The sequence below is a fragment of the Girardinichthys multiradiatus genome, chromosome 15 (genome assembly GCF_021462225.1).
Source record: "Girardinichthys multiradiatus isolate DD_20200921_A chromosome 15, DD_fGirMul_XY1, whole genome shotgun sequence".
Lineage (NCBI taxonomy): Eukaryota > Metazoa > Chordata > Actinopteri > Cyprinodontiformes > Goodeidae > Girardinichthys > Girardinichthys multiradiatus.
The window spans coordinates 17,548,951-17,574,820 of record NC_061808.1 but is presented as its reverse complement, the minus strand read 5'-3'; the positions used below and the strand labels follow the sequence as shown (position 1 = coordinate 17,574,820).

Below are 25,870 nucleotides of genomic sequence, written 5' to 3'. Positions count from 1 at the left end.
AAAAGCCTCTGGAACTCAGTAAGGCAGCCTAAATTACAAAGCTTCATTTAAACTCTTAAGAATTTTGCGTGTTTCAAAAACTTAGTCGTGATCTGCAAACACAAAATCTACAACTGCTACAGAAATCCTTCACAGGCTCCAATTCCTCAAGAACTGCAAGAAAGTGAACCACCTATGAATTAGACTACATATCACACCTCAAGTCAACATTTTTCAAAGAAGCAATGCAACCAACCCTCAGGAATTACAGAAGGAACAATATGACTAAAACAGATGAATTTAATGAGGGTCCATTACAGAAAAGGTACATCCTCAAAGCGCTGTCTTCTATCGGTCCAGTAATGTAATTGAATATATCCTTAGAAGAGCCCGAGTTCCCATCATGCGCTCTCCGGAGACGTTACACTCTGGTAACAGCTTTAGTCTATCACAAGGCAGCTAAGCAAGAAAAGCCTTTGCAGGAATGTAGGAAAACTGGCTGAATGTGAGATAGTGGCAATTCACACACGCTTCGGCAGCCTAGAACAAACACACATCAATGGAGAGTGGAAAAAATGACTGGTATTCTTACCGTACATCGATCGTGGCGTGGGGAGTTCTTCACTACAAGAATTGTATGTTTCCTCAATGCAGCTTCAGTTCCTCATTCAGACACACTGCTGTGCTGAGAGGCACTTGAAATGCACACAAATCCAACAGCATATGAACACACACAGAGCGAGAGAGAGCTCACTCTGGGATAAATGGCTGCACGTGTGCTTTGAGCTAAAAAGCATACAAATGTGCACCGTGATTGGTGCAGAGCGAGGCTCGATGCTGCAAATCACACACTATGACACACACACATCCTCCCTGCCATGCAGACACTCTTGCGCACGAAAGGGGGGGCTAAAAGACAACGTCAGAGAGAAATCACGGCGTGATGACCTTGGATTTTCCCCATCCTTCTCCAACAGCATTCCTTGTCAACAGAGGGGTGCAGATATCACATAGAACCAAACATCCAAATAGTACCCTCACATCTCATAAATCAGCTGCAGAGGAGAAGGAAAATATAACACACATGGGAGTAATAGATGTAATGAGTAGATAGAAAAGGAGAACATCTCCCTCCCATGCAATCTCCTCTTTCCTTTGGTCAGAGTCCCGCTTTCCCGCCTTATTATTGTGACAGTTACTGTTTTACAAAGTTTATGTAACTTCACGCCATCCTTTCATCCATTTTATTTCCGGCTAAAAATTATGAATATATTCGATCTCTTATCTATTTCAACGCTATGTTGTATTTTACTATAACACTTTTCTAATGGAAATATTGTAGAAAAGATGGCATTACATAACAATGCACATTTTCTGCACTGATACATAAATGAGTGGGTATCCAAACAATTCAATTCCATTTTTTTTTTCCAACTCGGACGTCCACTCTGGCAAACATAAAAACTACCTGCATGATCAAATAACCTGAAGTGTGCACAGTGAGGCAGATGGTAGCACGGTTGCCTTGCAGCAAGAAGGTCCAAAATCCCCTTCCGGGGTCTTTCTGCATGGAGTTTGCATGTTCTCCCCATGCATGAGTGGGTTCTCTCTTGGTACTCCAGCTTCTTCCCACAGTGCAAAAACATGACTGTTATGTTAATTGGTCTCTCTGAATTACCCGTAAGTATGAGTGTGTACGTGCATGGTTGTGTGTCTCTGTGATGCCCTGTGATGGACTGGCAACCTGTCCAGGAAGTACCCTGCCTCTCGCCCATCGACTGCTGAAAATAGGCACCAGTACCCCCACAAGCCTACACAGACAATAAGATAACTTGTTGAAATGCATCATTTGCAGAACCATGAACATCAAAACTGCAGTGTCTTTTAAATATGTAGGTTTTGCATGTCCACACATTTAATAAAAACACCATTTAGAATCATGGGGTGAAAGGTCTACCCTCCAATGCATTCATACAGTACAGTAAAAATGCAGCCAGATGATACCAATCAAACCATCTGATAGCAACTCTATGAAACCAGATGTTTTGGTACAATGCCAAGAATGAAAGACATCAGCAATGATCTTTTGAAAAGCAGCTACTGTGCAAGATGAAAACCAGGTACGTGTCAAGATTCCTTGGCAAAATTCAACTCTTGATCACAACTGTAGATATGTCCTCAATCTCCACTTCATCCCCAGAAACCAGTCAAATGTTATGCTTGTGTACCTGGCCAGCAAAACTAATTAAAATATACATATCATTTTGATGATCTAAGGAATCTGGGTTTTTAAGTGTTTTTTTCCCAGTTTACAATGATGTTCACACCAAATGAGATAACACAATGGTTTCTTCACCTTTCTGTCTGTTCATGTCATGTGATCTGTTGTGCACATCGTACGTAGACAGCTGTCAGAGTTGGACGTAGCGCATAGCACAGGTGAAATACTAGTCATTTACTTTTACAGAGTTCAAAGAAATGCATCAAGTTTATACAGCATGAGAACAAATGTAATTTTTGTTTTGATTGCACACTATTCATCAGAACCACACAGAAACATGTTACAGCTGAATTTTGAACAAGTCATATCAAAACAGAGAGTTTCCATGCAAACATTAGCCTAGCATTTCAGCAAACTGCTTCATACAAAGAAATCTTGAGCAGATGCAAACTGTGAACTTATTAAAAGACAAAAGCTCTAAATGTAAAGTCAGATATGCATTTAAAAAACATTTTAAGGAAAATGTTCTGGTGCCGTTAAGAAAAGCAGACAATGCAGTGTCCACAGTCAATGATGAGTGAGTTAAATCAGGCACAATCACATTACTAGTATAGACCATGTAATACACAACACTGATTTTATTCAATTCGTCTGTTTGCAAATAGCTATTCCTAAATGAATTGGATTAGTTTTTGGAAAAAAAAAAACTCTGATCACATATCCATAATAAATAAGGCAGACAGACCTTTTCTAAAAACAAAAAATATAGTTCACCACTGAAAAAGTCAGACAATAAAATGCTCAGAAATAAAGAAGCTACATTTCGTACCAACAGAGTGTTCTACATGTTAAGATTCATAGAAGGAAAATTAATAGACTGAGCATTTAGATCTGAACCACAGAACCACCTGAACAATCCACTATTTATCCCCCTTGCACAGTCATCAACTCATTGGCACTGCTGCCTCACAGCAAAAAGCCTCCGCTTTGAACTTAAGTTGTCCGGCCTTTGTGTGCAGAGTATAAAAGTTTCCTAAAGACTGCATTTGCTTCCTGTGAATTCTCCAGTTTCCTTCCACAGACCAAAAACAAGTGTGTAAGGATATGCAGTGATCGCCTTTTGTCAGTAAGAATGGGGATGGGAATTTTATTTCTCCATGCTGAGAGAAAATTTGTAGTTTTAGTTTAGTTTGGCTGAAAAAAATCAAACAGAAATAGTTTCATTTTAGTTCAAATTAGGGGACAATATATATTGAAATTCCATACTTCTTAACAACTCAAATTTCAAGAGGTTTTAGTCCTTTTTAACCACAGCAGCCAGGGTTTGCAAAAAGCACTGGATGGATGGATGGATGGATGGATGGATGGATGGATAGATGGATGGATGGATGGATGGATGGATGGATAGATGGATGGATGGATGGATGGATGGATGGATGGATAGATGGAGATGGATGGATGGAAAAATTTGCGATGTTGTATTTTTTCCTTACCTATCCAGACCTACAAAACACTCCCATCAAATTCCAAACGATTCCAGACTGTCTAGGAATCATATGGAGATATTTTCTATTATCTTAGCTAATGCTCCTCTTAGTTTGGACCTACTTGTGTGTTTGAAAATACAAAAAAAATATTGAAACCATTTCCTTAACAAGACCCGAACAGAGCTAAGAGCAAGAAAACACTCAACCGAAAAGTTAAGTGCATCAAGATTTTTTTTCCAGTCATTGCTAATCAATAAAGAAGAAAACTTCTTATAAAGTGTTCCTTTCCTGGCCATGTCCAAAAGAGAACAAAAGAGGTGGTGTTTTCTCTTACCCTTGCCAACGCGATGGTCCAGAAGGGTACGACAATCCAGTGCCAGCCTCTGAGTGGCTGGGACATCAGCTGCAGGCAGGGGCATAGCAAGCAACACACACACACACACACACTACTCTTCTTTACCCAGACACAGCAACTTCAAGAACCAAAGCCGAAGATATTGATTAAAAACCACAACCATCCAAGTGAAATAAGCTCTATTCTTTTGAAAGACAGAGGAAGTTACACCTTCTGACACAATAACGGAGTTTGGTTGCAAAAAGCACCTCCCCTGACAAGTCTGAACTACAAAACCAACTTTTGCAAAACTATTACAAGCAACACAAACAACCGCATACACCATCAAACTCAACTGAATACAAACTTCAGTGTCTCTGTCCTGAGGCTTCTTCCTCAGTTACTTAGCACAGCCAAGTTGTACGCATTAACTAAGAGATTAGCCACAAATCCTTCAGTACCAGCTCCAGGCTCAGTGTGCATCTCGCTCATTAAAAAACATCTCAGACACAAAGGAGCTCACTATCCAACCACAAGGAGAAGAGGGTGGCGATAGGCTGGGAACGAGGGGCACCATGGGACTGTCATTCAGTCAGTGGGCTTAAAGTTCAGGGAATGTGGGCTCGGATGTGATGTGGGTACAAGTGCTGGAGTTTGTCTGTACTGTGGAGTCTATTGTAACGTCCACACATCTGGAACACGTCTCTACCCGAAAATAAAAGGATGCTTTCTTTCAGCAAAAGCTGAGTAAATATTTATTTTATTTTTATGCAAATCGTCTTAAATGTTTTTCGTGCAAATCCTTTAAAATCAAACTCATCTCTGGTACAGGTGTGAAGTTAAAGGGCGTTACTCACCTGTCATGCTGGATTTCAGTCACAAGGCGGCGTTGCTCCTCCAGTTTTAAGGAGACGGAGAATTGTGTTGCACCTCAGGTCTGGCGCGAGTCCCCGCCGGGGCTTGGACAATCAGGAAAACCGCCGGCTTGTCTTTGGCCTGCTAACGTTTGTAAGCCCAACTTAGCTGAAGCGCGAACAAATTCAGCTATGATCTGGATATTTTTTTATGTTAGTCGGATCTATGATTTTGTTAGTTTTATAAACGTACCGAAATGCAACGAGTGAATTTTAAACACAATCCGGACAGTAATGTTATGAGAATGAATGTAAATTCCTAGGCGCTAGCATTACTAAAGTAACTGAAATATCACCAACTACTTTGCTTTGGTTTCGATGAGGTGGACATTAACATATTATGTGAACTTATAAATTAAGAACAGACAATACAGTCTGTTCCTAATTTACACAAAACTGTTCTAAGTTCACCTAACTTCTATTTATGCTACTTGTAAGAAATGCTAACGTAGCATAGCTAACCTCTTAGCTGTTTCTATCATAACGTTGATGAATGACAGCAAAGCCGATTCTTACCATTAAGCGACAACAAAATCCTTAAAGCCTTTAGCATATGACGAGTTAAAGAGCCCACTTTTTTTTGAAGTTTTAGCTATGGCAGGGGAGTAGTCATTTGGCCCGGGCCAGCGTTAAATCCCTTTAGCCCCGAGCAGCTGCCGTTTAGCTGCTAACTGTGACAACCCAACAGGGAACCCCTTGGACGCGACCCTATTGACATCAAGTTTGAACATAATCGGCTCACATTCACGTTGTCTATCTGACAACTTAATTATTTGGATGCATACAGGAAGGACAATATTACAGAAATAGTATTTGTCATAATAATAATAAATATATTTAAAATGTTATCCTACAGCAGTGTGTGAATATTTGAAATCAAATTCTGAAAACACGCTGTTATAGTGGGTCACTTTTTCTGCAGTAACGTGAATGCTTGTGATGCAAATTTAAATGCATAATTGAGGGGCTGAAGGAAAAGGATAAATGCTTTTTCAAAAATATTTTAGAAATAAAAATCTGAAATGTGCAGCATGCATAAAATCCAATGCAACTGATTACATTCAGAAGTCAAATAATGAGTAAATGAAGTCCACCTGTGTGTTATTCTTAGAATAAATACAGCTGCTCTGTAAGGGACTCGGAGGTTTGTCAGTGAATAAATTATATAATCATGACTAAGCAACACTAGAGGGATTTAAAGCAAGTTTGAAGCAGGGTTAGGTTTTAAAATAATATACTGAGCTTCACACATCTCACAGAGCACTTTTAATCCACCATCGGAAAAGAGTATGGCCCAACTACAAACTAGGGGTGGGGGATGTGAATTTAAAATTGTATCACAATATTTTGTTGTATTTATTGTCATAACAATAAAAGTGGCGATGAACAGTATTTACAGCTTCTTTGCAATTCTTTAAAAGATTTTTCAGGCACCTTTAGGGCTGTGACTGCATGTCCCTGCTATCACAGCTTCTCAAACACAAGTTCCGGTCTTAAAAAACATGTTGATCCACAAATCTGGGCTTTATGTAAGGATGGGAAGAAGAAAGCCATTGTCAAAAGAAAGAGACTAGAGGTCCTTTGTTTAGTTTACCACAAACTATGTAAGGAAATTGCTACGCATGGAAGAAAACCAATACTGCACGTTACTTTGAACACACTGTCTGCATTGTGACACATGATGGTGGGATCGTCATGCTGTCGAGATCCTTTTTTTCTGCAGAAACACGAGTGTTGGTCAGAGTTGAAGGGAAGATGGATGGACCTTAAATGCATGGCAACCACTGAAGAAAACTAGTTAGAGATGGCAAAAGATTTGACATTGGAGCAGAAGTTCATCTTCCAGCAGGAGACCCTAAACATGCAATTAGAGCTATGATGGAATGGTTTAAATCAGACAATACTCATCTGTTAGCAAGACTCAGTCAGATCTGTGGCAAGACTTGAAAATTGCTTCTAACAGATTCAACCCATTCAGTCTGATTGAACTTGAACTACTTTCTCTACAATTTTTCCTCCACTTCATAATTGTGCACTGCTTTGTGTTGGTCTAACACCAGAAACTCAATAAAATACATTGAATGTTATATGTTGTATGATGTAATGTAAAGACGTTTCATAGGCATGAATATGTTTGCAAGGCACTGTTTAACCAATAGAAATAAATCCATCAATAGATAAAAGAGTCATACTATTGTTAAATCTTTTAATTGCAATGCTGATAATTGCTGCTATGAAAAGGAACTTGTGTCTGTGTTCACCAAAGACAAGATTTCAGCTGCTTTATAGCATTGTCCTGAAATAAATGCATATTTCTCAAGAAAACACATTGTTTGATAGTAGAAATCTTTTTCTCACTACATCTCAATTGAGTAAAAGCTCAAATCCAGTAAAAGCATGAGGGATTCGTGTATTCTAAACGGCTAATCTTGCTAACTTTCTAAAACTGTTTGTAGTAATAAAGGTTAATAAGACTTTTTTCTTGATTTTTCTTCAAAAGCAGTTGTTCAGCAGGACATTTAAGGCTTAGATCTGATTACAACATAGTTATCCACTGTGCTAGGATTATTACCTTCACAGTTTTTATTGTATTTATAGGTAGAGGCCATAGAAGTCAGAGGATTCACCCAGTCTTGCTTTGAATTAAATGGTCCTAAAAGCAGAACAGATGGCTTCAGTTAAGATGGAACAAAGACCAAAGATAACTCAAAACCGCTAAAAAGAACTGTTGTAAAAGCTTAACATCACTCAAAGAACAAATAGGTGCAAAATTAGTCAAAAACATGACTAATAGTGTGTTGGAGGATGGGGAAAGCCTTTTTACAACTCTTGTCAAGAGATTACTGGATTATTTTGTAATAGGACAGAGATCATATATCATATTTCCTGAAACTAATGACCGTTATTAATTTGTAAAGCATCAATATATAGATTAAATAAATGGTTTTGTGAAGCTTTACGTGAATGTGAATACCAATGTGATAACACCATCAAAAGTGTTTAAAAAGACTGAATTCAAGTTAAACCATTATAAAAAAGACCTAAAGTGCAGGGGCCTCTGCATTATTGCTAATTGAACTACACTTTATTCATAACAGCTACTGTGCTCTATCCAAGCAAATTAAATCTGTGTGACTCCTAATGCACCTCCTTCCTAATTTAACAGAGTGATTACTGTTACACACCAGCAGACATACATAGATGTGTGTCTGGAATCAGTGAGATGTTTGTCATGGATTCCCAGGCCGTGGTCAGTTCTGTTGTTGGTTTGGCTTCAGCGCAAATGAGAATTATTTAATTACTGGGCACCCAAAGCAGTTGGTCTTAACATTAAGCTGTTTCTAGGCTTGTGCTAAAACCAATATCACTCGAAATTGTGAATTTAATGCACGAAAATGACCAACAGTAACAAGCTGAAGAATAATACTCTGAAGCAATATTCACTGCTTTGTTGCCTCCTTTACTCTCACTGCTAGACACAGTATCACATGAGACGCATCCAAAATTTCTTTACTGCAATGCATTGCTTTGTGAGTGGAAGTCTGGTTTGGTTTCAGTTGTAGTATAACTACTTGCTTCAGACCTGACGACTAGCTATATTTAGATGTGCAGTAATCAGTATGAAAGGTCTCAGCAACACAGCCACACAGGGACAGATGGGATCACATTAGATCAGCCTTAGGGGCTTTGAGTGTTGCCTGGAAACAATTAGCAGTTTAAAAAACCTTAAACAGCTTATCACCACAGAGACGTGGGAATTATGTGGCAAGTTAGAAAATGTGTTCCTCAATACTCTCAGGACTGCTATTGATTTTAGGATTTATATATTGTACCCAAGTGTCTCCAAGACACCAAAGTCCCTCTCGTTTCTCATCTCTGTTTTCACACACAGTTGAAATAAACAGTGTAGAACATTTTGTGTAACAATCATCTAATCCTAATTTAGTTTTCTTCATAAATATTATATTTCCTTTGAACCTTGTCCCGTTTTGTAACATTAGAATCATACATTTCTGTTTATGATTTTTTTGTTACGGGTTTACAAGAAAGACCAACACAAAGTAGCACATCACTTTGAAGTGGTGGGAAAGGATACATAGATAATTAAAAAAAATTTTCAAGCCCTCTCAGTCGATGTTCCTATAGAACTACCTGCAATTACAGCTAGCAGTCTTTTGGGTTATGTTTCTACCAAATTTGCACATCTAGTGACTGAAATGTTTGCAATACCTCAATCTCAGTCAGGCAGGATGGAGTGCCTGTAAACATTTTCCTCTTGCCAGTTTCTTGATTGGGTTTATGTCTGTACTTTGACTGGGCCAGTCTAACAAGTGAATATATAATTTGATTTAAACCATGCTATTGTAACTGACTGAATGTTTAGGATTGTTGCCTTGCTGCAAGGTGAACACCTGCCCCACTGTTAGATTTTTTTACAGCCATTAATAGGCTTTCCTCCAGGATTGCCCTGTAGCTCCATCCACCTTTCCCTAAATAGTGACCAACTTTCCTGTCCCTGCTGAAAAAAATGTGTTCAGGGCTTATTTTTTTCACGTCTCCTGTCTTGCCATTTCAGGCAAACGTACCATAAAGAGAAATTGTTTGCCTACATGTGCCAGAGCAGATTTGCTCTACAAAAAGGAAATCTCAAGACAAAATCCTAATTGCATGAATAACTTTATTAAATTGAGACTAGACTCAGCATCAACCTAATCAGGCCACATTGATTTAATAGTAAGCTGTGTTTGTATGACCTTCATTCATTTGGAGTATCTGTGTGTGGGTGTGTTTGTGGGTGTGTTGAGCGTATTTGTAGAAATAAGTGTGCGTTGAGCGGCTGTATGTGAGTGAGTTTATTACCTAGACCTGCGCTGTTGATAGAGTGATTAGAACGGATGCAAGGCCTGCAACACACAGGACCCTTCCACTTCAGGGTGTGGACAGATCACCCACACAAACAACATCCCACCAATGAAGGGGTAGCCCCCCCGATGGCACAAACAAAGACCCCCAGTTCCACACTAAATAGAGATAATGCTAAAACATCTTAGGAGATATTAGATGTAATCAACAAGTTTGAATTGTACAATCATAGTTTGCATCTTTAATAAAGAGAGAAATGTAAATTTTAATGCAACAATAAAGGCGGTTTTGTTTGCACCTGCATGCAGCTGAATTATGTCTGGGTGCTGTAAAGGAGGCCAGTGAGTCAACCTTCCTGTTTTTGCACAGGCATATTTTAAAGACCTTTTGGCAGTGTTTTTATTTGTATACAGCCTGAAAGGAACTCATGACTGTGATTGTACAGAGAGTTCCTGCACTAAAACAGCATGCAGAGGCAATAAGGAGGCATCACCTCTGTGTTTGCTCCCATTATGATGGGACCAAAGTAAATGGAAACAACTGGATGGAACGAGGGATGTGAATAAGCTCCTGTTTTAATGCTGTTCCATTGATGTGTCACCCGCCATCTTAAAAAGATTTATCCTGGTCATCTCTTGAGGACACTGAACTCAGCTTTGCAGGACAGTGATAGTGGCTGCTGACTAATTAATCCTCTTACTGTTCTTCACTCCAAAGCTTTGCTTTGCAGCAGTTGTTGACTTCTTTTTAAACGCGCCCAGGTGGTGACCCACAATCCAGCAAGATGGAGTTCACATATCTTTGACAGGAAGATAACTCACTCTCCACATTTGTACAGAGGTCCTCATTGCTGCTGGGATTACTCTTAGATTCGATTTTTTTCTTTGTATTGATTACATCTTTATTTTGGTATATGTCTACAATCGCTGTAAAATGAAGACAGCAGAAATGGATTATGACAAGCTGGTTGCATCAATCCTAGGACAAATGCTGGACGTGAGGAGTAGAGGCATAATATGTAAAACAAGAAAGGTTAGTACTCTGCATGACACAATTTATGCATAATAGTTAAAGCAAATTTAAAATTGGTAACTGACACACTCAAGCAGGGCAATTCAATGTGATACATAAAGAAAAACTCTTGATTGTTCCCACTATTCTATCTTTTCCTCTAGTTGCTCTAATGTTGGAGCGTTTGCTTTAATCGGTTTTTTCATGCCCAGTTTGTTGTGTGCATGGACACGTAATCTTTGTGAGAATGCGATTGGTGACAGTGGACTTTTAGAGGCTTGGAACGCAGGCATGAAGATCCAGAAGGACCTGGAGGAGTTTAACTCTGTGTAACCAGCTCAGGGCTAATTTTAGTCACCAGATAATTTAGTTGGAAGCTGCCTTCCTTATGGCACACACTGTGTCAACATGTGGAGCCTACAAACTGTTACTTTATGTGTGTGCTGCACACCCAAATCTACCCCAGGAAGCCTATTACAAGTTAATTAGAATTTAATTAAAAAAGAAATAGTCAAAGTGCATGAGCTTATGTTATTTCTTTTACTTTTACAGAATTTAGGGCAATTTCTAGATGTAGTTAAATGAAAACGTAAGCTGAATTTGAGCTATAATTAGTACTTACGCCCTTATTTTCAGAATTTCATTTGAGAAAGGATTTCCTACGTCACCTAGTGGTAAGTACCAAAACTGTGTGTAGCAGTTTTGAAGGTATATTTAAGGTAAATAGTTTTAATTAAAGTGAGAAACCAAAGTAAAACGTCTCTCACAGTGGGCAATATTCATAGGGGCACTGTAAAGGTTCAATAGGGTTGCCAAGCTCCACTTTAAATCTTAAATCTCTGTTCAGACATGCATGGGTAAGAATGTCATAAAAAATGCAGTTCTTTTTCCAGGTTGCAATGATTATACAACAAACAACTTCAATGATTTCCTAAAAACAAGAAGTTTGAATTTATTGCAGATTTTGTCTTGTATATATAGACATTCCCATTATTATTTGGTTAAGTTTTCCTTAGTCCGTTGCACCTTGAACACATGTCTATTGTATCATCGAGCTTCCAGCATTATTCTGGCCGAACATGTGATGGTTCTGCTTGTAAGAAATGGTTAAGATTAACCTGCATTACGCTGATCCAAAACTAACTCTGATGTGTGTTTGCGGTAATTATGGTGATGAAGACCCAACTCTCCCCAAGTTTCGATCTGAGGAGGTAGTCCTCCGAATAAAATGTCCCAACCACTTTGTGCAATGGACAAGAGCCACTGGCAGTAAAACAGACCTGCCACTGTGCTTGACAGTTGGAACAGTATTATTAGGTTTAAAAGCCTAAATATACACCAGCAGCCATCTGGAGAAATACATTTTAGTCAAGCTTGTAAGTGTCGATTTTGGAGTAAGGGCTTCTTTCTAGATCAGCACTCTCCCTGTTCATGGCTGTGAAACTGGATTAACTGGACTGGTGTGCCAGATGTTTCCTTTTTATGACAGGCTTAAGCATTGGTGGTTCCTGGGTTGGTCCTGAATACCCCAGCCAGTTTTCTTTCACCAGTTTAGTCATTTTGACCCCGAGTGGTTTAGAGAAAGCCCCCAATAAAATGCAAAGTTGTTCACCCAATTGATGTTTTGAAAAATCAATCAACAAAAATCGTTCTATCCCAGAAAAAGAAGGTTTAAATGCACTATTAAAAGCCCAATGAGCAGATCTGTGTACAAGCCAAAGGCATGAAAAACCTGGTTGATAAAACAGGAAAACTGTATATTCTCTTAGGAACCTCATCCTGTCTGTGAAACATGGGTTGGAACCTGTGTGTATTTGGACAATGCCTAGATATTAAGAAAAAACTACAAATTTGACTACTCAGCAAGACAGCAACTTACTGATGATGGCTTGCTGAGCGGTTAAGAATGAAGTCAAATTTTCTTGATATTTAAGTTTAAGTACTGACCTAAATCCCATTAGAAAGGTGATAACCTCAGTTAAAAGGTTCTTGAAAGCCAATTGAAATCCTGGAAATTAGGCTTCTCTGTACATAGAAATGGATAAAAAACACAAGATACGCAGTTAACAAGTATGTATTGCTTTAGTTGCTGCGGAAGGTTTTTTAGTTGTCAGATCGGTGATATTGGATCATTTTTCTTAATTCAAGCACTGTTTAAGACGTAGCAGCTTTTAGCAAATTAACAAATCGCAAGTTTAAAATCTAGCTGCAGTAAAGAAAGAGTCCCGTTTTGATTGGAAATGGGGTGAAAATAGCAAAAGATTTTGAGACTGCGTGTTGAAATTGTCCCCATCTGATTGCCACTGTTTCTCCTTTCCTACCCCTTAAGCCAGCAGCCTTCTCCTGATCTGAGCCTAACAGCTGATGCCAGCTGAGGTCATCACCATGGTGACCTTCGCTGACACCAGGCAGGTCTCCCCAATGGAACTGCATGAACCTCCATGTCTGAACACCATGCTGTCTCCTGGGCTCAGGCGGAAAAAGATGCTGTGGCAGAACGCAGTGAAACACATCATTACCCAACAAGAGCTCAGCGCTCAGGTGATTCACTGTTACATACATACCTTGGCTTTTCTGTGTCCAGGTTTTATCTGTCTAGCTGTTGATTTGAAGTGAAGTTGAAGAACCCTTCTTCATTTCTCCACCCACTTTGTGCAGTGTTGTAAAACAAAGGCTCGCCATTTTGCTACTACCACCATGCTTCACAGTTGAAACAGTAAAAACCTGCCTGTTATTTTGTACACTTTCTTCAGAGAGTATGAGAAAAATAGCCCAAATATAAAAGGAAAAAAAATTAAACAGGTTATATTTGTCTCCAATAAAGTGATTTTCTGTTACACCCTACTGGTTTCTCTTTTTCATTAGGTGAGTGTGGAACCTCCTTGCAAAATCTTTGTGACCGATGCCTACATAGATGAGATCAACAGACAAATCCGCAGCAAGGCCTCCCGTGGAGTCACAAAACGCCGCTCCTCCACATTCAGAGTCCATAGTCGAGCCTCCACCAGCACGCATGGCAGCATCAGCATTTCTACACAGGACTACACCAGTGACGCTGACTTCTTTGTGCACTGGTGTAACACTGTTCATAGTGTTTACATACCCATGCTGGGTCACACCTTCAAATCCTGTGATTTGGAGAAGCTCTACCAGCGATACTCCTCCCACCAGAGGACAAACTCTCTAGCCCTCACCAATGTAATTGATGCTGTGGCCAAGCTCCACATGTTGGTTCTGTATCTGGCACTGGCCCCGGATGCTGTTACGGACTGTTTGCGTGGCTATTTGACTGGCATCTTTATGGTGTTGGCTATAGCTCTTTGCATACTGGTATTAACCTGCAAGGACTCCATGTCCCCACAGTGGCTCCATTATGCTGGCATTGCAAGTTGGTTGTCGCAGACCACACAGATCCTTGGGGGGCTTGCTTATGGACTTGAAAACGACCCATCATGGTATATTTTATTCACATTGTTTGCAACATACACCCTGTTGCCATTACCTCTGCTGTGGGCCATTTGTGCTGGCTTCCTCACCCCAATACTCCACATATTGCTGGATATATGGTTCCACTATAATGATGCTTTGCTTTTGAATAAGGTGAGAAAAACAAATCTTTTGCAATTTTACAGGCAATACCTTCTAGAGTACGTACAAATAAAGGAGAAAATATACAACTGAAAACCTTAAACAGAAAAATATGCATTGCAGCATTTATACTCCTTGAACTCTTTCAAATTTGATCACATTACCACAGACCAGCACAAAGTATTGTGGAATTGTGCAATGGAAGGAAAATGATCCATGTATTTTTAACAAAAAAAAATCTGAAAAGTGTGGCATGCATTAGTATTCAGACCCCTTTAATAATAACAAAAATAATAATGTGTTTTATAAATAGCCACCTTTTAGAACACCCAACGCCAACATGCAATAATACTATAACACAAGAATAAAATAACAGCAATGTGAAAAATGCATAAAAGTGTAAAAGTATAGCTCCACAAATCTGGCTGTTATGGAAGGTTGGTGAGAAGAAAGCAACTACAGTTTTCCCCAAGCCATGTAGGGAGATCAAAATGTAACTCTTCTTCTACATTCGAAATGCTATGTGTGATGGAAAACTAACACTACATCCTGAACGCACCATCCCTACATGACAAAAAAAATACACGATAATAGAAGCATTATTCTGTGGAGATGGGTTTATTCAGCAGCATCAGGAAAGTGGATCAGAGGTCAATGGAACATGGATGGACCTAAATACTTAGCAGCAAGAAAGCCTTTTAGAGGCTGCAAGAGACTTGAGACTGAAGCTGAGGTTTACCTTCCAGCAGGACAACGATCATTAATATACAACCAAAGCCAAGAAAAGAATGTAGATTAGAGCATAATTAGGTGTTTCAACAGCCCAGATACACTTTAGACCATAATCTGTGGATTTGTGGAAAGACTTAAAATGTATCTTTACAGAAGCTCCATCCAGCCTGAGGTTGAGATGTTTTGCAAAGAAGAAATTACAAACATTTCTGTGTACGGATGTGCAAAGCTGGTACAAAACAGACCTGCAAATGATTGACTCAGTGGTCTGAATACAAATACATGCCACTTTGTTAGGATTTCGTCAGGATTTTGTTTTTATGTTAAAAATGATGTACTTTGCTTAGGTCTATGAAAAAACAATCCTGATTAAAATTCAATTAGATTTGTGAAGTCAACATGATGACAATGTGAAATACTTTTAGGGCTATGATTACTTCTGCAAAGCACAATAAATATCAGCTTATTTGTTGGAATAAAATAAGCTCTGAAGGTGGATCCGGCTACCATTCTCAGACCTTAAACAGACCTTAAATCTATTTTCTCTACTTAGCAAAGTTTTCAGCTGCGAGATTTTTTTCCTTTACAAACCAAGACCAGTCCAAACATTGTTCTTATCGCTCCGCATGTGTGGTATACTTGTTTGAACATTGTTTGGCTCTTAATTGTGTACGTTTTGCATTTGTAGGAAATTAAATATTTCCTTTCATGGCCATACATTTACATTTGAACTTCCAGTTGGGTCATATAATTTTTTTTTACATTCACAAATCAATGATAGTGTTCACATTTGAGGGACTATATAGTGATATAAAATCAATCTCTTTACGGTCTTACTTTTTACTCTGTTATTAGCTAGTTACAGCATTTCCTTCAGCCATATTGACCGAAGTCCTCTAGATGTTTTTATTTGAAATTAAGTAGAAATAAGTCCCTATCGGCTCTGGATCCAGGTGTTCGCCAAAGGCCTGCTGTATGTGGGTATGAACACAGCTGGCTTGTTCATCCACTACCTGACAGACCACGTCCAGCGGCAGGTTTTCCTGGAGACACGGCGTTGCATCGAGGGCCGCCTCAAACTCGAGCAAGAGAACCAAAGACAGGTACATGGTGACGTAAAAACTCCAGTTATCAATTGGTCAAATTTGTATATCAGGTTTTTCTATGTAGTAAAAATTGTTACGAGACCTTCCCTCTTTGGTTTACCTTAAATTGCCAGTAGTTGATTTCTTGCTTGTGTTGTTGCCTGACAGGAGCGGTTGGTCCTGTCAATCCTGCCTCGCTTTGTTGCTTTGGAAATGATTGCTGACATGACCTCCATGGAGAATGAACTCAACCCCCAGGAGTTTTATAAGATCTACATCCACCAGTATAAAGATGTCAGGTGCATACACTAACAGACATTAGTGATTGCTGAGCTTAGATTCATTACCTTTATGATTGTGGACCCCTGGATTACCACCGAAAATACAAATAGGTTCCAATATGAATCAAAACACATTAACATTAACAATTCTAATTTCCCCTCGGGGATCAATAAAGTATCTTTGAATTGAATTGAATTGAATTTAAGGGTTATTATCTATTAAAAGGTCACTGGAGAATCAATTAACCCAAAGCAGAAATCAGGCAGACAGTGAAGGTTCTTGTATAAATGATGCCCTGGGCGGGGCGAGACCCTCTTTCTGCTGCCCCACACTCAACAGAAAACACATCCACTTACCCAATGAAGCCTAGTCTGCTATGCAACATTTCACCATGTAACTTTTAGAAACATAAATAATTACAACACACCAATATCATATTAATAGTTTTAGACAGGCACAGATTCACACCTGTTTTAGTGTAAAGTGATACAACACCAAGATTGCAATGAAAATGCAGTTTTTTGTTTTCCAAATTAGAGAAAAGTTTCATAAATCTCAAACTGTGTTTTAAATAATGTTTGTTCATTGAATAATTATTCAGTTAAAGTCTAACCAGTCTAAATATGTGAGATTTTGAATTTGGCAAGGAAAGATGCAGTACAGACTCCTTCAAAGAGCATCCAAATTGCTCTTTAAATTATCTCTAAATCATTAGCTACTAATTATAAACCAACTTCAGACTCTTCAGCATATACGGTGTACGGCAATATTTTATTACAGAATTAGACACATATTTTCTCTCACTGAACAAATCAGTTGTAGAGTCATTAAGAGTGCAACTGAAAATAACATTTGTATTTTGTGACTTCGGGCAGGTTTCAACAGAGTCATGCAGCCCAGTAGCTGCTGAGATGGAGAACTGGCTAAGTGTAAATAACAGAGAAGAACAAAATGCAGAAAGCATCACTGTTGAAAAAGACAGCAACAGGGGAAAGTCTACAATCTGACAATGGGTGGAGGAGCTGTGGTATTTGTTGGAATGCTTGATGATTTAGAATAAGGTGCAGCTCTTCTCAGATTTGACACACTGGTCTTACTAATCTTAAAACACACACCCTCAGGGAGTGATGCTTAGAGACAGCAGCAGACAGTATGGTACAGACAATTCCCCAGAGGCAGGTGTAAAATTATCTGACTGTTTTAAGACTCTTTAGCGCATCAATTTTTTGAATTCACAGAAACTTGTACTGTTCTTGTTTCTGTCTTCTCTGTAGCATTCTTTTTGCAGACATTAAGGGCTTCACCCAGCTGTCGATTAACCTGTCAGCCCAGGAAATGGTTCACACTCTCAATGTGCTCTTTGGACGTTTCGACCGACTAGCTGAGGTGAGAATCTGCCCTCTTTAGTCTTTGATCTTTTGAAGTCATGTGGAAATAGTAGGACAACCTGTTTCTTTTTTTAAAGACATGTTCTCATGTTGATGTCTCTCTGGAAAAGAAAGTGATTTAATTGCAGGTAAACAACAAACATTAATCTTGTTTTATGCATATAAACAAAGATATGTGATCTAAAGAAAAAGGTTACCCTGTAATAACTAGTGTCACCCACTTTGGTTAAAATAACCCCTTAAGTCCAAAGGGGTTTTGTGACGTTTGAGCTCCAAATAACATGTGCAAATCTAACTGAATTTTTCTGAGAACTGACATACTCTATCTAAACAATCATTATGTTAATAATTACGTTTTTCAAATGGGAGTGATAATTCTGGCCTTCCTTTGCTGCTGGTTGAGTAAAACCTGGGTGGATTACGACGAAATGTATTTTTTGGAATCTGTAATCTCTCTGCTTACAGCAGACATGCTGGTTGTGTGTTTTGAAGCCGTGTGGTGAACAGCTGAGACCGAGTTTTGAGGTTACGTTATTTTGTGGAGTTTGTTTATTTTCCGATTCAACTGCCTTTAGTTTTAACTGTTTTTGGTATTTGTAGAAATGGTTTTTATCAGCTTTTAGCCAAGATTCTACTATTTCTGTGGGTACCACTAAATGGACCTTGCAGTAAAGAAAGTAGAAGAAAGCAAAAGTTAAATTCTGCCCACAGTACTGGGGGTTGGACGATAACTTAGAGCTGCGACTTGTAGGACTCTACTATTCTCTGACATTGCTATGAGGAAAGTTTGCCTCACTACTCAACGCAGCAAAGCATCCCCAGACCATGACACTTCCACCTCTATGCCTAACACTGGGTATGAGGTTTTTTTCCCAGAATGCTATATTTGGTTTACACCACACATGTCCTTTGTTCTGATGACTAATAATTTAATTTCAAACCCATTAATCCAAATAAAAATTACTTCAGCAGTCCTGGTCTTTGTCTATGTTCTCTCTAACAAACTTTAGACAAGCATTAATGTTTTTCTTAGAGAGAAAAGGCTTTCTCCTTGCACACCTCACACCTCCAATGAGAGATAAACTTGTACAGCCCATTTCTGATTGTATAGGCATGCACTTTTAAATCAACATTAGCAAGTGCCTGCTGAAGGGCCTGTGATGACATTTTAGGGTATTTAAGACTTGTTCGTAGCATTTTGCAGTCTATTGATTTAGGTGTACTTGCTCGGACACCCAGACCTGGCTGTGTTAGCAATTTTATTGAATGTCCTTCACATGGTGGAATGGCTGAATTATTTTGTGACCTCTTTAAATCCCTTACCAGACTCATAAGTTCTTACAATTTTCTTTCTGAAGGCCAGAGACAGGTCTTTTGATCTCACCATGGTGTTCAATCTCACTTCAACAGTCAGAAGAACACCATACTCAATGTCTGAGTAATGATTTTCTCATCATGTGCACCAATGTGATACAGCTGTGTGGGATTTTCATAATTTTAAGTGGAAATAAATGTGGAGGTGTTATTTAATTTAATTTCATTTACTCCTCGCCAGAAATGCATTTATTAAAATTACATCTTACAGAACGTTTGGACTCTTTAAAATTAATATAAGTCAAATTTTTTTACAAAACCACACAGGCTTATGTAGGGTGTCCTAAAGTGGTTGTAAAATATGCTGTTTAGTGATTATTTCCATAGACTGTATTCTAAAGAGTTATTCTTTTATATCCTATTACAGGAGCACCACTGCTTGCGTATAAAGATATTGGGAGACTGTTACTATTGTGTTTCTGGGGTGCCTGAGCCACAGCTTGCCCATGCACGGTACTGTGTGGAAATGGGTCTGGCTATGATCAGCACAATACGGTCAGTGCTACAAGTGTCTTGTAGCCATTTCATTACAAATAAAGAACAGCACACATCTTCTATATTTGAATTATAGGTTATATTATCTTTCCCATTTTGAAGAGCTTAAAAAATTGGCTTCTTTTTCACATAATGTTTGTAGCCCAGGGAAACAGGAAGTCATTTATTACAAATTAAACAACACTCTAATTAACCTAACCAAGTACTACAAAATATTGGATTTTCATTTATTTATAGATTGCCTAGTCAACAGACGTGGGACTGCTGATTTTGCTGAAAGCCTTTTTCTTTTATATTTTGTGCAAAATTATGCTACTGCATTAAAAATTAAAAGAGGATTTTACACATCTTTATGAGGAGGAACAGATAAGTGGGTGACCCTGAATGTAAAAATGAAATGTCCCTTAAAGTTTACCCCGAAACTCTAAAACAGCATGACATGATGTTTAATCATGTGTTTCATAGTTGTAGGCATCAGTAAAGCTTCAATAAACTGATTAATTGCTTTAATAATGCCAGACTCGTTCGGAAGCAGCTGAACTTTGGCTTGGACATGAGGATCGGCATCCACTCTGGCTCTGTCCTATGTGGCGTCCTGGGCTTGCAGAAATGGCATTTTGATGTCTGGTCCTGGGATGTGATCATCGCCAACATGCTGGAAGCAGGAGGAATACCTGGGTGGGTGTATCCAAAATAAGCACAGAGAAGCACCAGAAGGGTCACTTTTGACCTGTGACCTGTAAGCCATGTTTCGTTTTTTTCTCACTTATTCAGACGTATCCACATCTCAAGAGCTACCCTAGATTGCTTGGGAACAGCATACAAGACAGAGGACGGTCATGGCCACGACAGGAATGAGTTTCTTCGAAAACACAACATCGACACCTTCTTTATTTGCCCTCCGGTGGAAAAGTATCAATACGACCATCCTGAGAACATAAAAATCCAGAAGAGCATTAGAACCTGGAACCCAGAGATTCCTTTTGGCCATGCTATTGATATAAACAGTGTAAGTGTAGAGCACAACAGAAATGTTTCAGTTTTAACATATACGGAGAAGAAGACAAACATTACATCTTACAGAAAAATGTTACTTCATCAGCCTTTTTTATGTTCCCTCACAGATTCTGGCCTCCTTCACCAACGGTTCTCTGCCCAGTTTGTGGCAGTCCACCTCCAGAGAGATTAACAAACGGATCAAACACGCTATCGAGGTTCGGAGCAGTGAGCGCATGCACAAGGAGCACATCACTGCTCTGACCCTGGTGTTCAAAGACACACACATAGAGAACAAGGTACGCAAGTACAGTGGAGCTGCAGATCACAATCAGTCTATGGAGATTTTCCCACATAGGTTAAATGAACTAAAAGATATTTCTTTGTTTTTTTCAGTTCTCCCAGATCAGAGATGAGATGTTTAACTCCAACATGGTCTGCTCCTTTATCGTGCTCCTCTTTCTCATGGCTGCCCAGGCCATCGTCCCTACTCCCAGGTGGGAAAATGTCTAGTTTAGTGCTTTTTGTGGTGCAGGAAGCATTAGGAATTAAAGTTACAGAATAATAAAGATGCAGAGACTAATAAACACGAAGTGAGAACTAAACAAGGCATAAGCAAAACTGGAAATATTGGAAGTGATCCCAAATAGCAAGAATTTGAGAAAAAAAACAACCTGATCTGAAAAAAAGCCAAAATATAAGATTGGCAGAGTCATTTTAAAAAAATGTAACGTAAATCCAGGACAAAGCAGCCACAAAGAGATCCAAAAACACCACAGATAGCCACAAAATGGCCAAATGAAACAAAATGACACCAAACAAAATTTTGCTAAACTTTAACAACTATGTATTAATAACATTTGATAGTTCTAGATTTCCATAATTTTGAATATATCCTATGTTTATCTGCACAAATATAAAAAAACTATTTGTATAGATTAACTTTGTTTCATAATAGTTTTAACATTTACATTTCCTATTTATGCTTTATTTTTTCCACTCAGCATTTTTTTCATTATTGTAGAGTTTTTGTTTTGTTCTATTTTACTCTTTAAATTGTATAATTGTTTTAATGCTTGAATCGTGTGTATTTCTATTTATTTTATTAATTTCCTGCTGTTACACTGGGTATTTCACCACAATAAAGTATTATTCTATTCTATTCTATTCTATTCTATTCTATTCTAGTCTAGTCTAGTCTAGTCTAGTCTAGTCTATTCGATTCTATTCTAAAAGATAATGCAATGTAGCAACATATGATTTTTAGGTTACCTTTTTAAAACACAAAATGAAAATGAATGAATATTTATGAAAGTGTTTTATATTATTTGACACTGAATAGTACTCTGCATCTTAAAACAACCAAAACAAGTTACAAACTAAACAAAAGCAGACATAAAATAGGATTAAAATAAATTAATATTCAAATAAATGATCAAAGCAACAAATAAAATAGCCAGAATGTAGACAAGCTGGTCACTGAGAAATACATAATTACCAAAATGGGGGTGAAAAAAAGGATGAATGTTTAATTTCAAGTTCAAATCCATAAAAATAACATGACAACATTTACCAAAATCCATCCAGATGGGAACATAATACATTCATAAATTGTATAAGTCATTTTTTTTTTTGGCACCCCCGGGTTGCTGTGCTGGATTAACATTTTTCCCTTTTTTCTTCCTCATATCCCTGCTGGGTGTTCCACCTCCAGACTGCTCCCTGCTGTCCTCCAGTTTTCCTTCTTTCTTCTTGCTTACCTGCTGATGCTGCTGGTCGCCCTTGCTGAGGAGTTCAGGTGGACTCCAGCAGCTCTGCAGCAGCTCTGCTGCTGGATCCATGAAAACAACAGCGCCCGAAACCTCCTCACTCTCACAGCCATCATCACCAACTTCAGCTTGGCTTCCACTGACATGGTGAGGGTTGGAACAAAACAAGGGCTGAGATAATAAAGCACTCTTGCTACATCTGTTGTGTCCTATCTGCTTTCACTTGCTGAATTGTGTAACCAAATTCAGGTGAGATTTTTCAGAAATAATTAAACATTTCTCTTTGGAAAATGTAGAAAGTAAAAACATGTTTAAAATAGACTTTTAAAAGTTCAAACAAATATTAATATATTATGTTGATGACAGCTTGTTTGTTGCTGCCACCATGTGGCCAGAGATCAGATGGTGCAATTTAGCCAAAACAGTTCAACATTTTGTTTGCAAGTATATGAAATTAGAAAATTCAAAAACATCATGGATAGTGAACAATCGTTTTCATGTTGTGTGTTGCATCTAGGTGTGGTGTGTCCTAGCAGCCACAGGAGAAGCTGACAGGATGGAGAAAAAGAGCACAGGTTCAGACACCATCTGCACTTATCCTGAGGTAGTGACAGGCTGGTTTCATCTTCACCTTGTTTCACATATTGATCACTTCACATTTAGTTTTCTTTAAAACATTTTTAAAAGGGCATGTCCACTCATAGCAAAGTCCACAGTCTTTGGTGCCCCTGGTAAAGGTTGAAGCATTCAAACAGAGTGAGCTCTTAGGGGAGTTATTATGGGTACCACTAATTGTGGTTTCATTTATTTTGTATAAAAGAAAATATATCTATGTATTTTTTAATGTAGATGTGTGAGGATCTGCTGCTGTAATTGGAGGTTAATTTATTTTGACTATTTTACACGCTGCTTGTATCCGGGATCTCGTTCTTTCGGTCATGACCCAGAGTTCATGGCCATAGGTGAGGGTAGGAAAGTAGGCTCTCTCTTCACCACAACGGACCAACACAGCACCCCCATTACTGCGGCAACCACACCGATCCCTCTGTCGATCTCCCGCTCCATTTTTCCCTCACTCGTGAACAAGACCCCGAGATACTTAAACTCCTCCACTTGAGGCAGGAACTCCCCTCCAACCTGAAGAGGACAAGCCACCTTTTTCCAGTCGAGAACCATGGCCTCGGACTTGGAGGAGTTGATCTTCATCCCAGCCACTTCACACTCAGCTGCGAACTGCCCCAGCGCATGCTGTAGGTCTTGGCTAGAGGGGGCCAGCAGGACCACGTCATCCGCAAAAAGAAGAGACGAAATCCACTGGTCCCCAAACCAGACCCCCTCCGGCCCTTGGCTGCGCCTAGAAATCCTGTCCATTAATGTTATGAACAGGACCGGTGACAAAGGGCAGCCCTGCCGGAGTCCAACATGCGCCGGGAACAGGTCCGACTTAGTGCCAGCAATGCGGACCAAACTCCTGCTCCGCTTGTACAGAAACCGGATGGCCCCTAATAAAGGGCCCCCGATTCCATACTCCTGGAGCACCCCCCACAGGGCACCACGAGGGACACAGTCGAATGCTTTCTCCAGGTCCATAAAACACATGTGGACTGGTTGGGCAAACTCCCATGAACCCTCGAGTACCCTTTAGAGGGTATAGAGCTGGTCCAGTGTTCCACGGCGACGAAAACCACACTGCTGCTCCTGAAGCTGAGGTTCGACTATCGGCCGGACTCTCCTCTCCAATACCCTGGCGTAGGCCTTACCAGGGAGGCTGAGGAGTGTTATCCACTGCTTCCCCCTCCTGAGGCGCCGGACGTTTTGCCAGAATCGCTTCGAGGCCAACCGGTAGTCCTTCTCCATGGCCTCAACAAACTCTTCCCAGGCCCGGGTTTTTGCCTCTGCCACAGCCCGGGCCACAGCACGCTTGGCCTCATGGTACCTGTCAGCCTCCTCAGGAGTCAAACAAGCCAACCACAGCCGATAGGACTCCTTCTTCAGCTTGACAGCGTCCCTTACTGCTGGAGTCCTCCACCAGGTTCGGGAATTGCCACCGCAACAGGCACCACAGACCTTACGGCCGCAGCTATGGGCAGCAGCATCGACAATAGATGCGAAGAACATGGTCCACTCGGACTCTATGTCTCCAACATCCCTCGGAATCTGGTCAAAGCTCTCTTGGAGGTGGGAGTTGAATGCGTCTCTGGCCAAGGGCTCCACCAGACGTTCCCAGCGGACCCTTACTATGCGCTTGGGCCTGCCAAGTCTGTCCGGCTTTCTCCTCCTCCAGCGGATCCAACTCACCACCAGGTGGTGATCAGTGGACAGGTCAGCCCCTCTCTTCACCCGAGTGTCCAAAACATGCGGCCGAAGGTCTGACGATACGACAACAAAGTCGATCATCGACCTCCTGCCTAGGGTGTCCTGGTGCCAGGTGCACTGATGGACACCCACGTGGACGTTGAAGTCCCCTGGCAGAATAATGGAGTCCCCGGGAGGGGCACTATCCAGGACCCCCAACAGGGACGCCAAGAAGGCCGGGTACTCCGCACTACCGCCCGGCCCGTAGGCCGAAACGACAGTCAGAAACCTGTCCCCAACCCCAAGGTGTAGGGATGCGACCCTCTCATCCACTGGGGTAAACCCCAACACGAGACGGCTGAGCCGGGGGGCAATAAGCAAACCCACCCCACCGCCTCTCCCCGTGGGCCACTCCAGAGTAAAGAGAGTCCAGCCCCTCTCAAGGTGATGGGTTCCAGAGCCCACGCTGTGCATGGAGGTAAGCCCGACTATTTCTAGTCGATATCCTGCACAAGCTCAGGCTCCTTCCCCCCCAGTGAGGTGACATTCCATGTCCCTAGAGCCAGCCTAAGCATCTGGGGATCGGGCCGCCAAGGTCTCCACCTTCGTCTGCTGCCCAATCCTCTTTGCACCGGTCCCTCGGCCATCCAGGAGGGGCTTCGAGTAGAGCCGCTGCTCCTCCACATCGAGAGGAGCCAGTTGAAGTGGCTCAGGCATCTATACCAGATGCCTCCTGGACCCCTTCCTCGGGAGGTGTTGCACGCACGTCACACCGGGAGGAAGCACCGGGGAACAGCCCAGGACACGCTGGAGGGACTATGTCTCTCGGCTGGCCTGGGAACGCCTTGGGCTCCCCCCGGAGGAGCTGGAGGAGGTGTCTGGGGAGAGGGACGTCTGGGCGTCTCTGCTGAGTCTGCTGCCACCGCAACCCGATCCCGGATAAAGCAGAAGACGACGAGTACGAGTATTTTACATGTCTCCACCAGAGTTTTCAATAAGTGTTGAGAGAGCTGTACATAGCTGTAAATTAAAAACTCTAGACCTCTCTGCTACGTTT

The 25,870-nt window shown here is 40.4% G+C and overlaps 2 protein-coding genes across 13 annotated transcripts in view; one reads left to right on the top strand and one right to left on the bottom strand.

The window, feature by feature from the left end:
* Positions 1–5,750, bottom strand: part of LOC124881825 (protein EFR3 homolog B) — a 33,125-nt gene extending 27,375 nt beyond the window's left edge. The window contains exons 1-2 of one of the 6 annotated variants that reach the window (XM_047387643.1): positions 5,452–5,750; positions 4,879–5,020 (exon numbers count right to left, since the gene is read on the bottom strand). In XM_047387643.1, coding sequence (XP_047243599.1) covers positions 4,879–4,885 — 7 coding nt within the window. In that variant the 5' untranslated portion in view covers positions 4,886–5,020; positions 5,452–5,750. Of the gene's footprint in view, positions 1–297; positions 383–571; positions 743–4,021; positions 4,438–4,878 lie in introns of those variants that run through there. The other 5 variants (XM_047387645.1, XM_047387644.1, XM_047387641.1 and 2 more) reach the window with 5 other exon arrangements.
* si:dkey-206f10.1 (adenylate cyclase type 8) overlaps positions 4,668–25,870 on the top strand; it is a 29,409-nt gene continuing 8,206 nt past the window's right edge. For 2 of the 7 annotated variants that reach the window (XR_007041759.1, XM_047387639.1), the window contains exons 1-13: positions 8,112–10,830; positions 13,139–13,350; positions 13,675–14,409; positions 16,083–16,232; positions 16,383–16,513; positions 17,771–17,882; positions 19,626–19,753; positions 20,273–20,431; positions 20,528–20,762; positions 20,878–21,048; positions 21,146–21,246; positions 22,464–22,665; positions 23,036–23,122. Coding sequence is in view for 5 of the 7 variants with exons in the window: in XM_047387639.1 (XP_047243595.1) it covers positions 13,174–13,350; positions 13,675–14,409; positions 16,083–16,232; positions 16,383–16,513; positions 17,771–17,882; positions 19,626–19,753; positions 20,273–20,431; positions 20,528–20,762; positions 20,878–21,048; positions 21,146–21,246; positions 22,464–22,665; positions 23,036–23,122 (2,388 nt within the window). In the remaining 2 variants the exon portion in view is untranslated. Of the gene's footprint in view, positions 4,769–8,111; positions 10,831–13,138; positions 13,351–13,674; positions 14,410–16,082; positions 16,233–16,382; positions 16,514–17,770; positions 17,883–19,625; positions 19,754–20,272; positions 20,432–20,527; positions 20,763–20,877; positions 21,049–21,145; positions 21,247–22,463; positions 22,666–23,035; positions 23,123–25,870 lie in introns of those variants that run through there. The other 5 variants (XM_047387637.1, XR_007041758.1, XM_047387638.1 and 2 more) reach the window with 5 other exon arrangements.